This window comes from Thalassophryne amazonica, chromosome 16 (genome assembly GCF_902500255.1).
Source record: "Thalassophryne amazonica chromosome 16, fThaAma1.1, whole genome shotgun sequence".
Lineage (NCBI taxonomy): Eukaryota > Metazoa > Chordata > Actinopteri > Batrachoidiformes > Batrachoididae > Thalassophryne > Thalassophryne amazonica.
Window position 1 is genome coordinate 58721098 of NC_047118.1, and position 15699 is coordinate 58736796.

The 15699-nt window shown below is 41.3% G+C and overlaps 1 protein-coding gene across 6 annotated transcripts in view; it reads right to left on the reverse strand.

Annotated features, from left to right (window-relative positions):
- Positions 1-661: 661 nt before the first annotated feature.
- The window catches only part of tnrc6c1 (trinucleotide repeat containing adaptor 6C1), a 216108-nt gene continuing 201070 nt past the window's right edge, over positions 662-15699 (reverse strand). For all 6 annotated transcript variants that reach the window (XM_034189809.1, XM_034189811.1, XM_034189808.1 and 3 more), the window contains 7 exons: positions 12689-12853; positions 11108-11284; positions 9705-9854; positions 3907-4125; positions 3715-3788; positions 2757-2896; positions 662-2666 (listed from right to left, as the gene is read on the reverse strand). In XM_034189809.1, the coding sequence (XP_034045700.1) occupies positions 2276-2666; positions 2757-2896; positions 3715-3788; positions 3907-4125; positions 9705-9854; positions 11108-11284; positions 12689-12853 (1316 nt within the window). In that variant the 3' untranslated portion in view covers positions 662-2275. The remainder of the gene's footprint in view (positions 2667-2756; positions 2897-3714; positions 3789-3906; positions 4126-9704; positions 9855-11107; positions 11285-12688; positions 12854-15699) is intronic.

Sequence of the window (15699 nt, forward strand, 5' to 3'; positions counted from 1 at the left end):
CACACACACACACACACACACACACACACACACACACACACACACACACACCTCCATTTTCTGGCTAAAGTGATCCTTGCATGAGTGGAAGTGGAGGTTGCTGAAAACAGACTCTGGCGCAGCAGTAGTAATAGTAACTTTTAATACAGACGGGCCAGTTCTGAAAGAGCTGCTCTTGGCCTGGAGGCCCGAGGGGGAGAGGAGGGCTGCTGCAGAGCACTTCTCCCCGCAGCAGGCAGGCACTCAGTGGCCACACTATCACACAGGCTGGCAGGGCCTCCGATAGAAAGACGACAAAAAGACTGATGGCGATCCTCCCTGCTGGATCCATAGAACATAAAACTGTTGAGCGTCTCGACACACCGAAGGCTGAAGATTTCAATGTACACAATGCAACTGTAACATTTACTTTGATGGAGAGTGGGCAAGGTGCTTTGCGGGGGGTGGGGGGGAGGGTGACCGCTTCTTGCTGCAACTCGCCATCAGAGTCGATTCTTTGTCGTTCCCTTCACTTTGCTACCGTGTTCGACTTCCTTCCTGGTCCCAGCAACGCGAGGGAAGGAGGACTGAAAAATAAAATCTTCACGTCCATGTAAAAGAATATCATAATATCAAGAAGCTACTATGCAGTTTTTGTTTTTCTTTTTTTTGTTTTGTTTGTTTTTTGGTCTTTTTTCATTTTAAGATTTTTAAGTTTTAGCATCGCGGCTTCTTCTTGTCTTCTAATTGGTTGGCATTGAGGGTATATGGAGCCATGGCGCTCCTGCTAAGTGCTATATTAAACCACCAAATCACAAACTATATACTTCTCTACCACTGCAAAACATAAGCAAAAAAAAAGTCATTGAGTCTTCTGTTTGAAGAGGAAAAAAAAGACTCATATTTTGGTTTTGATGCCTTCTCCCCACACACACACATGCACGCAAACACACACACACCCACACACACTCCTGTCCCACGTCTCTGCCCAAAAAAAACTAGTCACTGGCATAAGTGCGGAGAGTAGACTCGCTGAAGAAGTGCTTTGTTTTCATCCTCGTGCCGTGGACAGAAGATGGTTCGAGACCAGCTTGCTACTCTCCTGAGTTCACGCACTCATGAGGAGGAAATGAAGGGTGGTAGTGGCAGTTTTAGAGTTTAGAGGGGGTGGGGGTGAGGGGCAGATTAGAGTTTCTAAACAGTTCGATCATCTTTTATAGTCTCCCTCTCTTTCCGAGAGGCCAAGGTGAGGGTGCTTGGACGGTAGAGTCTGTGGCTTATATTGCACGTCGCTTGAAATAGGGTTTTGTGAGTGGAGGCAGAGATGGGGGGGTATCTACCCACTGGTGGGAAACACTGACGACTTGAGGTTTTCCACAAGATCAGTGAGAGGTTTCCAAGACTGAGGCCAGACGGCGAGTCGCTCGCAGGCGAGTTGAGGTGCATTGATGTGTTTTGTCTTACAGTTACATAGTAATAGCAGTGGTTCAATTTATCGTCTGTTACATCACAAAAAAGTAGACACGATGACCCCCAGCTCCACCGTGTAAAGAATGACAGACACATCTGAATAATATCTCTCAGCTTCGCTTGCAATGGTTCAAGAAGAAAAAAAAAACACTACAAAAATAAATGGCTTGAACAAGGCGAAACAAGAGTTGCATCATTCCCTTTGAAGATTGTGTCGGGGAAGTGAAGCTGCTTATGAAATGCACTCAAGTTGTGAGCTGTGGTTTTCCAGGTTGCCACAGCAGGATGTACTCTCCATTCACTGGCTCAGAAACAAGGGTGTACACATGTCCGTATTCTTCTTCTGCATGTACAGTGGGAGTGAGGAAAAGCGGGACAGAAGGAGGTTAAGGCTAATATTAGTGCTGAGAGACACAAAATGTCGAGTCTGGATGAGCTGAAACCACGGGGATTGAAGGGTTTTCCTTTGCCTTGCCATGGATCTCTGAAGTGCGGTGGGTTTGGGAAGGTTGAAGAGAGGATGGCAGCTCGTCATTGTGTCAGTTTGACTGCAATACGTTTTGCACAGCGAGTTTTCAAAAGTCAGTTTGCGAAAAAGTTCTCTTTCTGTTGAACAAAAGACTTTTCTTCCTTTGACCGGAAATGCAAAAAAGGTGAACACTGTAAAACTAAAATCTCTTTATGAGATTCACAACATAACTGCAACTGAAATGCCGTGTGAAACAGGTGCCAACAAGGCTGCCCATTCCCTTCATGGTTTACACCCACACTGATTATCTCCACACTGATTTGAAAAAGGTTTTGCTCCTGTTGGAGGACGTTTGGCCTACATGGATTCCCCGCTCAATAGATTGCCAGGCAGTAGCGTATTGATTGGAGTGGGACTCCCCATGACGCGTCCCTCCTCGCCGCTCGGCGGTCCCCAGAGGCTGGAGTACTGCTGTACACCTCCCCATAGCAGGTCTCCACCAGTCTTTGCTCCACCTGCTCCCAGGCCGCCGCCGCCACTGCTGCCGTTGTTGTTGTTGTTCCAGTGGGGAGAGTGACCAATGGGATGCGAGGATCCAGATCCCGTCCCACCCATCCTCGTTTGATTGGAGCTCGGACTGGCCTGCCAGCTGGTGGTTCCACCAAGCGATTGGCCCTGTGCAAAGAAGCGGTTCACTTCTTCTTCCCCAGCAAACTCTGCCAGGATGGTCGTGTTTCCCAGCACGCACCTGGGTGAAGACATAAGACACTTGTAGTTAACGCTTCCTATAAGCTCCAGCATAGGCAAATGCATCAAACCAGTTATTCAAGAAACATACATATGTAGGGACTTCTGAGCCTTGGCAGCTTCATCCTTGGAGCTGTATCGGACCACAGCGTTGCCCTGTGTCAGGTTCAGGTGGAATGTGATGAGTGGGCCGTGCTGCATGCACAGTGTACGCAGAGTCGAACCATCGATCTACAACAGGCACAAGTCCACCACAGTAAAAACTGAGTAAACCTCGGAAGCGCAGATACAAATGATTGCCAATGGCTCTTCAAAACTGCAGCCACACTCAGGCCAGCCCAGAACCATGTACGGTTGCAGACATAAAATTGTATACAGTCAAGTACATTAGGATTTGGACTTTTCCATTTCCATCAAAATGGAAATACATGGATTATTTATATAAAGTTTACCTTCTCTAAACAAAATGTGCCCAATAACATTTGACACTGCAACCACAATCAAAACAAAAGCGCAACATAGCCTAAACACAGGCTAGCATCATCACTTCCCAATACATCACTTCATTAATTTTCATTAATTATAATTCAACAGTAGATTAGCATAAGATTTGATTGATGTGTCGGTGGCCATCAGCTTTTGTTTAGCCATGGCAACAGGCACAGATTCCCGTGGGTAAAACATGAGTCAAGTGATGGGTCAATCAGTGGGACAAATTGTTGTGTAGAATGGAAAAGGTGATGATGAAGACAACGAAGCATTACACTTGTTTTTATGTGGGGGTTTTTGTTTGGGGGGTGCCAAAGTGGTTTCCATTGTGAGTCTAAACAGGGTCAGTACCAAATGCCATATTTTATTTTTTGTAAATTAACCTTGCATGCATGGCTTCCCTGGTAAAGCAAGTGCAGTTATACAACCCTACGTTCTGAAGGCGTTTTGAGATGCACAGCTAGTAAAACTGCAAACATTACAGAAATGCTACTTGTGCTCTCTTGAAACATGATGACTGGCAGTAATACTGGGCTATGATCAAAATGCACAGTCGATACCTGTGGAGTAAGGTTTCTGAGTACCAGCCAGCTACTGGTCCTGCTGGAGCTATCAGTACTCCATGTGGTACCTGCTGTGTATGAAAGAAAGACAGCAAAGGAAAACAGAGCTCTGTTACCAGGATGTACGAAAATAAAATACTCTCAACAGGTGGTTGCACACGTTAAATACCTATTCAGTGTTAAATCTACCTGTGGTGTAAGAACTGCTCCAACCTTGGGCCAAACCCAGGGAGGTACCCCCCCACGTTGAGGAAGGCTTGGTGTTGGTGAGGCCGGGTGGTGGACGGGAGGGGACCGTAGTGTTGCTCCGGGGGCCCTGGGGAACTTTCCACAGCTCATGGGACAGAGAGGCCTGGCTGTGAGAAATTGGACCTGGGGACCAGGTTGACTTCATCTCTGACAATTTTCCTGTGTAAAAAATACAGAAGTAATGACTGACCTATTGAAACAACTCGGAATAAAAGTTCTTTCATCTTTGGCATCCAGCTAAAAATACTGTATTATCGGAACAATCATTTTAGTGTATGCGAGATTACCACAAATCTGTTTTTGCACTACAGGGACTAGAGTATCAGACTATCCAGCTTCCAGGGACAACTAGTTAAAGCATGATGTCTGCCAGCTGACGTCTTCCATTTAGCAGAGCAGCAAAAGCTGTTTTTGTGGACTTTTTATTTTTAACTTCATGTAACATTAATAGCATCCAGCTCTTATGCACTGTAATTGCCATCATGGGGTGTTGTGAGTAAAATTTTGAGGGGGAAAAAATTAATTTACTTTATTTTGGAATAAATCTGTAAAACAACAAAATGTAGAAAAAGTGAAGTGCTGTGAATACTTTTCAGACCCACCGTATGTTACATTTTTGGGTCTGTCAAGTTTCTGATATTTATCATTTGACTTTAACTTTTTAAAAATATTTTATTTTGAACATTTTTGAGTTTTCTTCCAAACTAATATAGGATAAATATATAATAAATCAAGAAAAACTGTGACAGCACAGTGGATCAGTGGTTATACTGTTGCCTCACAGCAAAGAAGTCCTGATATTGCTTCCTGCCTGGTCCTTTTTGTGTGGAATTTGCATGTTCTCCCCGTATTTCAGGGGGTTCCCACCATGTGCTCCACCTTCCTCTTTGAAAGATATGCAGGTTTGGTGTCTTGATGACTGTAAATTGACAGTGGGGTTAAGTGAATGTATTTGTCTATAAATATGTGTTGGCTCTAAGACAGACTGGCAGCCTGTCCATGTACCTCACCTCTCACCCAATGAGCCTTTCCCAATGAACGGGATAGGCTCCTGTGACCCTTAATTGGAATAAGCAGGAACACAAAATTAATGAACAAATGAAAACTTACCATTATTTCAAACAACTATTTCTGTTCTGGAACATAAAAAAACCATGATATTTTTCTGGTTATGTTTTGCTCCTAGTGATACATCGATTGTTTCCGTTTTTTGTTTTCGTACACCAAAGAGGTTCAAAGCCCTGATTTTTGAAATATTAAGTGGGTTACCAAGTGTCTTTGCATTAAGGGACAAGTGAAGCCACAGGCCTCAAACACACCTACATGAAACGATTACTGATTGCAATGATTGTAATTCAGATTTTTTCCCCCCTGTGTCCAAGGCTCGTATCAGGACTCTGCTACAGTGAAGTAGAACAGAGGATTTACAATCTGTTGATGCTCAAACATCACAACAAAGTACAGATAAACTTCCCATGCCACACAAAAGGAAGGAAGGAGATGCATTAACAGCATGAGGGAAATAGACACACTCCACCAGGGAAGGCGGCTAAACGGAGGGTCGTTATTTATTCAGGCACAGTGACGGGTAAAGCTGGGCTTACACTCTGCGAGTTTTGGCCCTTTTTCAGCCGATTTTTCACTCGTGAGAGAATTTTTGGATCGCGCCGAGTTTCAGCTTAATCGCGCGTCCTGCATCGTGTAGTATACATTGGAGTAACGAGCTGCGTTTAACTTCTCACGACCACCTCCTGATCGGCAATCGTATGGTCGGATGAAAATCAAACCTGTTTGATATTCTGGTCAGCCATCATGAAGGTATCCCGCTGCTGAAGCTATACAAGCGTCCAACCTCTCACACTGTGCCTGTGCAAACACCGATGCGGAATTGGAGAGAGCATAAACAGTGATCATCTCTTTGGGAGAGCAGCTTCTGTTTCTTGTTTCCCCCTTTCTTCAACTCATGTAAAGTCTTGTATTGTTTTTATTTTTGTTTTTTTGTTAAAACTTTGATGTCTCCCCTCGAGAGTTTATGTAAAAATAAGAAATATAAATAAAGTCTGAAAAAAAGCTTATGTTTACGTTTTGCTTCCGGAAACATGAGTCCGACGTGTGGTTTTTCAACGTACAATGTGAGCAGTCAGATCGCATCAGAGCATCGGGCCGTATAGTGTGAGGACATAAACTTTTACACCGTGCGGTTTTGTCGTTCAGTTAGAGCTGGAGCCGAGTACAATGACTAAAAATATCGTACAGTGTCTGCCCAGCTTAAGGAAGGATGAGGTTCTCCAGTAAATGGTTCATGTTCTGGAAACCAGTAAAAGCTCCAGTATACTTCTAAATAACAAGAACTTTAAGAACAAAAAGTTATTCACAGCTCAAGCTGAGGTGTTATGGAATGTTACTGGAAGCATACCGGCACCTTGGGGCTGTGGGTTGGAAAGTGGACAATGCTGATTAGCAGTGATTGTCTCACTGCAGCGTTGAGAGGGAAGGGAAGGTTACGGACCAACTATGTACCTGCATCGTCCATTTCTGGGGACGAGAGACTGAACGAGTTAGTGTAGGCACTGACTGGCCAATCAGAGGATGGAGGCAAAGCCTCGGTCTGAGATGAAGTGGGAGAAGAGCCTAAGCCGATGCCAGCAACACAAATACAGACAAAGAAAAAAGACAAAGGCAGAGAGAGAGGAAAAATTGGAGTAAAGAAAAAAAACAGCATAACAAATTAAGGGCCTGATTTACTGATTTATGAACCGTGTGCACTGAGGGTTGTGTCTTTCAAATGTGCATAATAGCAAATATTGTCTATTGGCATTTGCAATTTGAACTTTTTCCACGCAGGTGTGCAAAATTGTGGGAGGAAATGTGCAAACAGACTTGGTTTGCACACGCAACACAATTTATCAAGCAGCAGAGAAGCCGCTGCCTCCTCGTACACTGAATTAAAATAAATAAATTACTCATTGTAAATGTTGGGCATATTTTAATGCCGAGTTCACACCGGGCGCAATCAGACGCTACAAATTTGCGGGGGTCGCATGGTGACAGACGCGCCTCCTTCGCCCGGTGTGTCGCTCTGCTTGGGTGGACTTTCGCTGCGAAAATTCGCTCCAATGTGTCATCAAATAGGAGGTGCTTCCATTCCGCTCGGCGTCAAGTCATCATGACGGACCTTGATCACACGGAGCGAGTTGTTGTGAAAAGCTCCCAATACAGAGTATCATTATTTGCTGCAGGAGCTGCGTCTGGATGACGGCCGCTTTCAGTGGTCCTTCCACCTCTGCGGGACCCAGTTTTTCTGAGCAACCCTGATCATTACTAATATTGATGTGTCACACCTTGTCCATGAAACACACAGATGCACATATCGGACTCTGTGTGGGACATCACAGATGGCTATCAAAACAAATACACAAACAAACAAAATAATCCCTATTTCACACATTTAATTACTGCTGGGAGGAATCCAAAGTTTTAGGTCCATAGGTCAAACCAAATTTAAACAACAGCCCATGGAAATGTTTTCATTTTTTCCAAAAACCATTTTCATACCACATTGTACCGACATCTGGGACATTATGTGGTACAAATATGAAAGAGCTGAATTACTGTCAACATGGTCAACGATGAGCATGAAAATGGTCAATTTTTCATAAAATTTCAAAAGACAGAAAAATTTCACTTGTAGCATTTCTGTTTAAAATGTGTATATAAAAGTGTGATTTCCTTCTAAAATCATATTGACATAATTGTGCCAAATATCAACTCTCCATCTTGCACATTTCTAGAGTAGTGATGCTTAAAAGATGGGAAAATATTTGCGATTATTGGTTTTCGGCCATTTTGAGGCCTATATTGTACAAAAACTAGTGAAGACAGCAGCAAAGTGGCTGCATTTTCTGATTCTATGGGAAAGGTTAGCCCTAGGTAGCAAATACCAGCTTCTCACATGCAACACAGGACCTGCAGTAAAAGCTCAAACTTGGCCGAAACCAATTGTCCAAAAGCTAAGAAAAAAATGAAAAAATTCCCAAGGGCTGTTGTGTCAACATGGTTTAACCTATGGACCTAAAACTTCAGATTTCTTGATAAAATTGATAGATTTACATCTGTCAATTTTTTGAAAAAAATCTGAGGGTCACCCGGCAAATGTCCCTCAGAATGGATGATTCCACATGGAATGACCCTGTTACATCCACTGTACTTTAACAAATTGGTGAATAATTATGCTGTGTTCTGCTGGGGGAATGCAGAGAACAAAACACAGCTTAATTATTCACTGGTTTGGTTAAATACAGTGGATAGACAATTGTTCATTTTTTTCTTTTTTAAATGCCAGTACATGAACACACTTAAGTATGTGGCAGAATTTGTGCGTAATGAAGCACAAGGCAAATGGCTTGACAGAATTTCAAAAATCCTCATTTATATACTGCTATGTCAAGTTAACACCCACTGTCAAGTGCATAATCAGTAAATCACCCGCAAAACTGTCTCCATCCCCAAAGTGCAAATGTTTGTTTTTGCCAGCGCAATTTATCACTTGTTATCTGGGATATTCTTCAATCAGGCCCTATGGCTTTAAGCTCATAAAAAGATCAGAGAACAAGAGCAAACAGAGATTTCTGATGCCCGCCAATTCGGATCCAGATCACCTCCAAAATTCAATGGAGTCTTCCATGCCCTAATATCTATCTGTGGTGCAAATTTAGTTGGAATCCGTGAAGTAGTTTTGAAGTAATCCCTCAAAGCCTATATAAAGGGAAATCTTGATCCAGAATCTGAATTTGGATCCAGATAACCTCCAAAATTCAGTGGAGTCTTCTATGCCCTAATATCTATCTGTGGTGCAAATTTGATGAGAATCCATGAAGCAGTTTTGACGTAATCTTTCACAGCCAATATAACATGAATCTTGATCCAGAATCCGGCTTCGGATCCAGACCGCCTCCAAAATTTAATGGAGTCTTCCATGGCCTAATATCTATCTGTGGTGAAAATTTGGTGAGAATTCATGACGCAGTTTTGAAGTAATCCTTCAAAGCCCATATAAAGTGTATCTTGATCCAGAATCCGGATCCAGACCACGTCCAAAATTTAATGAATTCTTCCATGGACTATTATGCATCTGTGTTGAAAATTTCATCAAAATCTGTGCAGTAGTTATGATGTAATCTTGCTAACGGTAATCCTTCAAAGCCTATATAAATTGAAACTTGATCCAGGATCCGGATCACCTCCAAAATTTAATGAGTGCTTCGATGGCCTAATATCCATCTTTTCGCCAAAATCGTGTCAGTAGTTTTGACGTAATCCTGCTAAAAGGCAGAAGAACAAATAAACGCTCATGATTTTATTAAGTCCTTGGTGGACATAATAGCAAAAATGATTACACAAGCAGTTAAGAAAGAAAAAAGGAAATTAAAAAGTAATAAGCACAGCCTCCAGCGGCGGAATGAACAACAACATGGTTTCCAGCTTCACAAGACTCTCAGACCTTTTGTTTGCACTTGTGACACTTGGAGTTCTAATGGCAATTTTCTTTTTCCAAGTCAAACATTTACTCCCAAAATTTCAGGGTGTCTTTAATAAGAAAAACAATACTTTCATGCATGATGAAATAAGAAAGTCAACGAAAGCATACCTTACAAAAATAACCAAGGCGTTGGTAAACGAATGCACAGAATGAAACACATTACCAGGCATACGGTCAAACCATATTGGCGTATTCTCACCTCCACTTCTGTCCCGGAGCAGGTACCGATTGACATCCTGGATGTTTGTGTTGATGGTGGGCCCACTTGGGACACTGCCAGGGGTCACATTGGGGTCAGTCTCAGGGTCGATATTTTGGAGCCCTTTCCAGGGTACACCAGGGCAGAACTCTGGGAGTGAAAAAATATGAATGCTTCCAAAAAGCTTTTAAAAAGTTATTAGAAACATACAGCAAAGCAGGTAGATCAGTGGGATAAGACGTTTGGGCTTCTAATATATGGTTCAATTCCAAATTACACTACCTGTATGTTTCCTTGGACAAGACACTTCTTCTGCACCATCTCAGTCTATCCAGCTGTAAATATGTACTGCATTTTCCAAAATATAAATAGCACTAAGTCAAAAAAATCTTTTTCCCCCTGTATTTGCAAATCACTTTTCCAGAGAGTGCTTCCCTTGTGGTGAATTTAACAATAAGCATGAACTCAGTAGCACATGTGCACACCACAGCTTGTGATGTTAATTAACATAAGGACTTTTAAATTCCAAAAAAAGGCAAGTTAGACAAATAAGTGTGGGCCGGACAAAGTACTGGATGCTATTTGACACAGTTTGAACAAAAGGAATTATCAGGTGGATACGGATAGAGACATGAACAGTGGATTTTTAGAGGAAGCCTGCAGTGAGTACTTAAAGGATTTTGAAATACCAAAAACATGCAATATGGAGAAATAAATGCATGTTGGACAACATACTGGACTAAGATGAACAAGAATAGCTGGCCCAAAGTGTTGGAAACACTACAATAAAAACATGAGTACATTTTTGTGGACTGTTGTAGTGTACTTTTGGTATTGTCACTTATTCTTTTATTATTGGAGTTTATATTCTTTAGTTAAATAATTAATATTGTTATTATTAATAAACTGCATATTAACATAATTTTCAAATTTTCAGTGTATAAGTTACATGGGAGTACAAGTCACAGGCCCTCCCACAATATCAAACAAACAAACAAATAAACTGTGATTTATACTCCAGAAAATATGGGAACAGCCTTGCATGAGGGCATAACCTATGTTGGATTAGCATTCCATCCAGTAAAAGTCATAGAACCTCATCTTCTTCACGCTGGACCTCAGGGCCTATGTATGTCTTACTACTTAATCTGAATATCCACATCATAAGACAACTCATTAATACAACACCTGTAATTAGTCAATGTAATTCCAAAGTGTACTGTACATTGTATTCTGTTGATTTTCTTTTTTTTTTACTCTTAAAAATATAGTGACCGCATTGACCCATGAACTCTGCATCTTGTTTGCAAACCCTGAGCTAATTGTCATCACACCCATACCTGTTCGTCTGGTTGCCTGGATAAATGCACTTCAATAACAGATGAGTGCTGTGTGTTTCTCACCTGGTGGCCAGTTGATATTGGTCCCATTGGCCATCTTGTCACTGTTGCTCTTGCCCTGGCCCCAGTTGTCTGGGGTCACCAGTGGACTGGTAGGAGACTCTGAGCTAGACATCAGACTATAGGGGCTGTAAGAGTCTTCCACCTGAGGGGGTTTACCAGGGGGACCCAGATTGGCACCTTGGAGAACAAAAAGGTTTAAAAGTTAAAAACATGGAAGGTGTTTTGGAATTTTCCCCAAAGTCATACCACATTGAAAACATCACTCGTACCGCTGAAAAATAACTCATTTACACTATTGATAACAGCCATTATAGACAGGGGCTGAAATGAAAAACTCTTAATGATGCAGTTGTCACAAATGTGCAATGCAATTCCTTGTTCCCTCCGCCAATGAAGTTTGAGGAGGTTATGTTTTCGCCCCAGTTTGTTTGTTTGTTTGTGTGTCTGTTTGTGAACAGCCTGGAATTTTTCAAATATCATTATGAAACTTTTATTAAAGATTCATATCCTGATATGCAAGAACTGATTAAATTTTCAAGGTCATAGGTCAAAGTCAGGAAAAATCTCTATCTTTAACACTGAATGAATTTGCAAACATTCATAACTCTGTCAAAAAAGACTGAATTTCTTCCATATTTGAAAAGTTTATATAGGATGGTATCCTTTACCCACTGACAAACTTTGATGAGGATCTTATCCAGATTACAGATTTTGTGGCCATTTAAATTTAACATTGAAAACCCCATTTAATGTATATTTTACATAATATCTTAATCAAACATGCCCCAATCACTTTTGTATTTGAAAGTGAGGTGCAGACTGGCACTCACTATCAGCTGACAAAAGTTTGATCCGGATCTGATCCGGATTGTGGATTTTGTGGACATTTGAATTTAATATTGAAAGGCCCATTTGGTGTACATTTTACATTATATATCAATCAAAAGTGCCTCAATCACTCATTTTTCTGTTATGGATTTATCTACAGCACCAAAATTGGTTGGAGGTTCCAATCTTATGTCTGTTTGTCTATCTTCCACTTATCAGTCAGAAACCAAGTGCCAAAAAGTAATGACAAATTGTGCATAGCAGAGATAACCAGTGTTCTGTGAAAATTATCTGAAAAAGAATTCGGGGGGGGGGGGGGGGGGGGGGGGGGGGGGGGGGGAAAGACACGGACACCACCACCACAAAAAAACAAACAAAAAAACAAAAAACAACTTTGATTCATGTAATTTAGCTTCTAGTAGGGCTTTGAAATGTTTTTTCCAAGGTAAAATTTTGTGGAATTGGAAACTATTCTTGGCAGAGGTTTGCGCTCTATGAGTGCGGTGCTCTAATTTATAATGCATCTGGACTGGGAAAAACAAACAAACAAAAAAATCGTTGGTGTTACATACGAGCAGGATTTCTTTGGGGGGGGGGGGGGGATCGTAGTCGAATCTAATGGAAGAACTAACAAAAAAACGAACAGTATTTTTGTTGTTTAAGGACTATGAGTAGTCGTCATAAAAAAAAACACAAGCTGGGGCACACACTGGTTGTGTGCGAAATTACCCAGGATTCTCTGTTTCTCCTCACCATGTTTGCTCAGGTTGGGCTCCAGAGGAGAGGAACTTCCAGAGAGGCTTTCAATGGAGTTGGGGTGAGTCCACTGTGACAGGCGAGACTGGGGCTGAGGCGGATCCTTCATAGACAGACCTCCCACCTCCATACAGTTTACATTCATGTTTGGGTTCAGTCCCGCTGAGTAGTTTGAGTAAACAAAGAGATATCATAAAAAAGGTTGATCAGCACTGCGACTTGCTATTCAAAGAGCCAGTCCAATGCCTCAACAATGACACTGTGTAAAATGTAAATACAGTGCATCCGGAAAGTATTTACAGCACTTCACTTTTTACACATTTTGTTAATTTACAGTTTTATACAAAAATGGAGTAAGTTTATTTTTCCCCTCAAAATTCTACTCACAACATCCCATAACAACAACATGAAAAATGCTTTTTGAAATTTTTGTAAATTTACTCAAAATAAATTCTAAGAAATCACATGTACTGAAGAATTCACACCCTTTGCTGAATATTTTGTTGATGCACTTTTGGCAGCAATTACAGCCTCAAGTCTTCTTGAATATGATGCCACAAGCTTGGTGCACATATATTTTGCCCATTTCTCTATGCAGGAACTGTCAAGCTCCATCAGGTTGGATGGAGAGTGTCGGTGCACAGCCATTTTCAGATATCTCCAGAGATGTTCAACCGGATTCAGGTCTGGGCTCTGGCTGGGCCTCTCAAGGACATTCACCGAGTTGTCCTGAAGCCACTCCTTTGATATCTTGGCTGTGTGCTTAGGGTCATTGTCCTGCTGAAAGATGAACCGTCGCCCCAGTCTAAGGTCAAGAGTGCTCTGGAGCAGGTTTTCATCCAAGATGTCTCCACGCATTGCTGCATTCATCTTTCCCTCAATTGTGACTAGTCTCCCAGTTCCTGCTGCTGCAAAACATCCCCACAGCATGATGCTGCCACCACCATACGTCACTGTAGGGATGATACCTGGTTTTCTCCAAACATGACACCTGGCATTCACTCCAAAAAGTTCAGTCTTTGTCTAATCAGACCAGAGAATTTTGTTTCTTATGGTCTGAGAGTCCTTCAGGTGCCTTTTGGCAAACTCCGGGAAGGCTGCCATGTGCCTTTTCTCAGGTCCATCTGGCCAGTCTACCATACAGGCCTGATTGGTGGATTGCTGCAGAGACGGTTGTACATTTGGAAAATTCTCCTCTCTTCACAGAGGAATGGTGGAGCTCTGACATAGTGGCCATCGGGTTCTTGGTCACCTCCCTGACCAAGGCCCTTCTCCCCTCATGGCTCAGTTTAGATGGGTGGCCAGCTCTAGGAAGAGTCCTGGTGGATCTGAACTTGTCCTATTTAGGGATGATGGAGGCCACTGTGCTCACTGGAACCTTCAAAGCAGCAGAAATGTTTCTGTAGCCTTCCCCAGATTTCTGCCTGTCTCAGAGGTCTACAAACAATTCCTTTGACTTCATGCTTGGTTTGTGCTCTGACATGCACTGTCAACTGTGGAACCTTATATGTAGACAGGTGTCTGCCTTTCCAAATTATGTCCAATCAACTGAATTTACCCCAGGTAGACTCCAATTAAGTTGTAGAAACATCTCAAGGATGATCAGTGGAAACAGGAAGCATCTGAGCTCAATTTTGAGCTTCATGGCAAAGACTGTGAATACTTAAGCACATATGATTTCTTATTAGTTTTTTTTTCTTTTACAAATTTACAAAAATCTGGAGAAAAAAATCATTTTTCAAAGTCATTATGGGGTATTGTGTGTAGAATTTTGAGGAAAAAAATAATTTCATCCAATTTAGAATAAGGCTATAACATAACAAAATGTGGAAAAAATGGAGTGTTGTGAATACTTTCCGGGTGCACTTTACCAACATCATGTGATCACTGAAAATTATTTAAAGCCTATAATTGAAAACAGCATAAAGAGTACATACAAAATGCTCAAATTATTTATGTGTATGCGCGTGTGTGTGTGTATATATATATATATATATATATATATATATATATTAGAGGGTGACACAGGAGTAGATTTTCACTCCTGTCCCATCCCACTCCCACAGGAAAATTCCTGTCCCATCCCAATCCCGGACCAGAGTTAAAAAAAAAAAATCCTGTCCCGTCCCACTCCCATTCAGAATGACTCCCGCTCCTGTACCGCTCCCATTTTTTTTCCTTCTTTTAGTTTTTAGGCAATACACAAAATTTGATTTCCACAATCTTTTTTACATTACTTTGTGTTCTGCAATATTATTTCAGAAGATATGGCAACAGGAACAGTTCATCTGTGGTAATATAGGGAGGCATTTATTGCCTAAATCCAAATAAAAAAACTTCAGTAAAAGACACAAAACATAAATAATGCATGGCCTGTGGTCTTTTTCAAAATATGGTGGTGGTGAACACGTAATCACCTGACATTTACTTTGACTTCTATTTCTGTTAACTGCAGACTCTATGAAACCAACATAATTCACGTTGTGCAGTCAGCTTTATTTTTTATTAACTGTTTTCTTAATATATATCCATTCCTACATTTAAGGACTGTAGCATTTTCCAAGAAAAAAAAGGTTGGGACAGGGCAGTTTATTCTAAATGTAAGAATTAATTAATAATTTTTTACAGCCAGTTTTCTTGAGAAATGTCAGAGGATGAATACATGAACATTTCCAAGTCACTGAATATTTCTTAGACTTCATTTATATCAATCAATCAGAAATACAAACAGTGTGGTAATTTATGGTAAATGTGTGTCAGGTAGGCAGTTCTGAAAAACTAAATGTCCATGCTGGAAGGAGACAAGTGAGGGAAGCCACCAAGACACAACTCTGGAAGAAGTTTTGGCTTCTGTGGGTGTGAGTGGAGAAACTTGGAATAGTGCAACATTTTTATTTTTATCTTCATTTTACATACAGTCCCAACTTTTTCTGATTTGTGGTTGTTTTCTGTTGCATTTCTGAAATTACAGAACTGCTATAAAGAAAAGTGTTAACATTTTTTTTTGT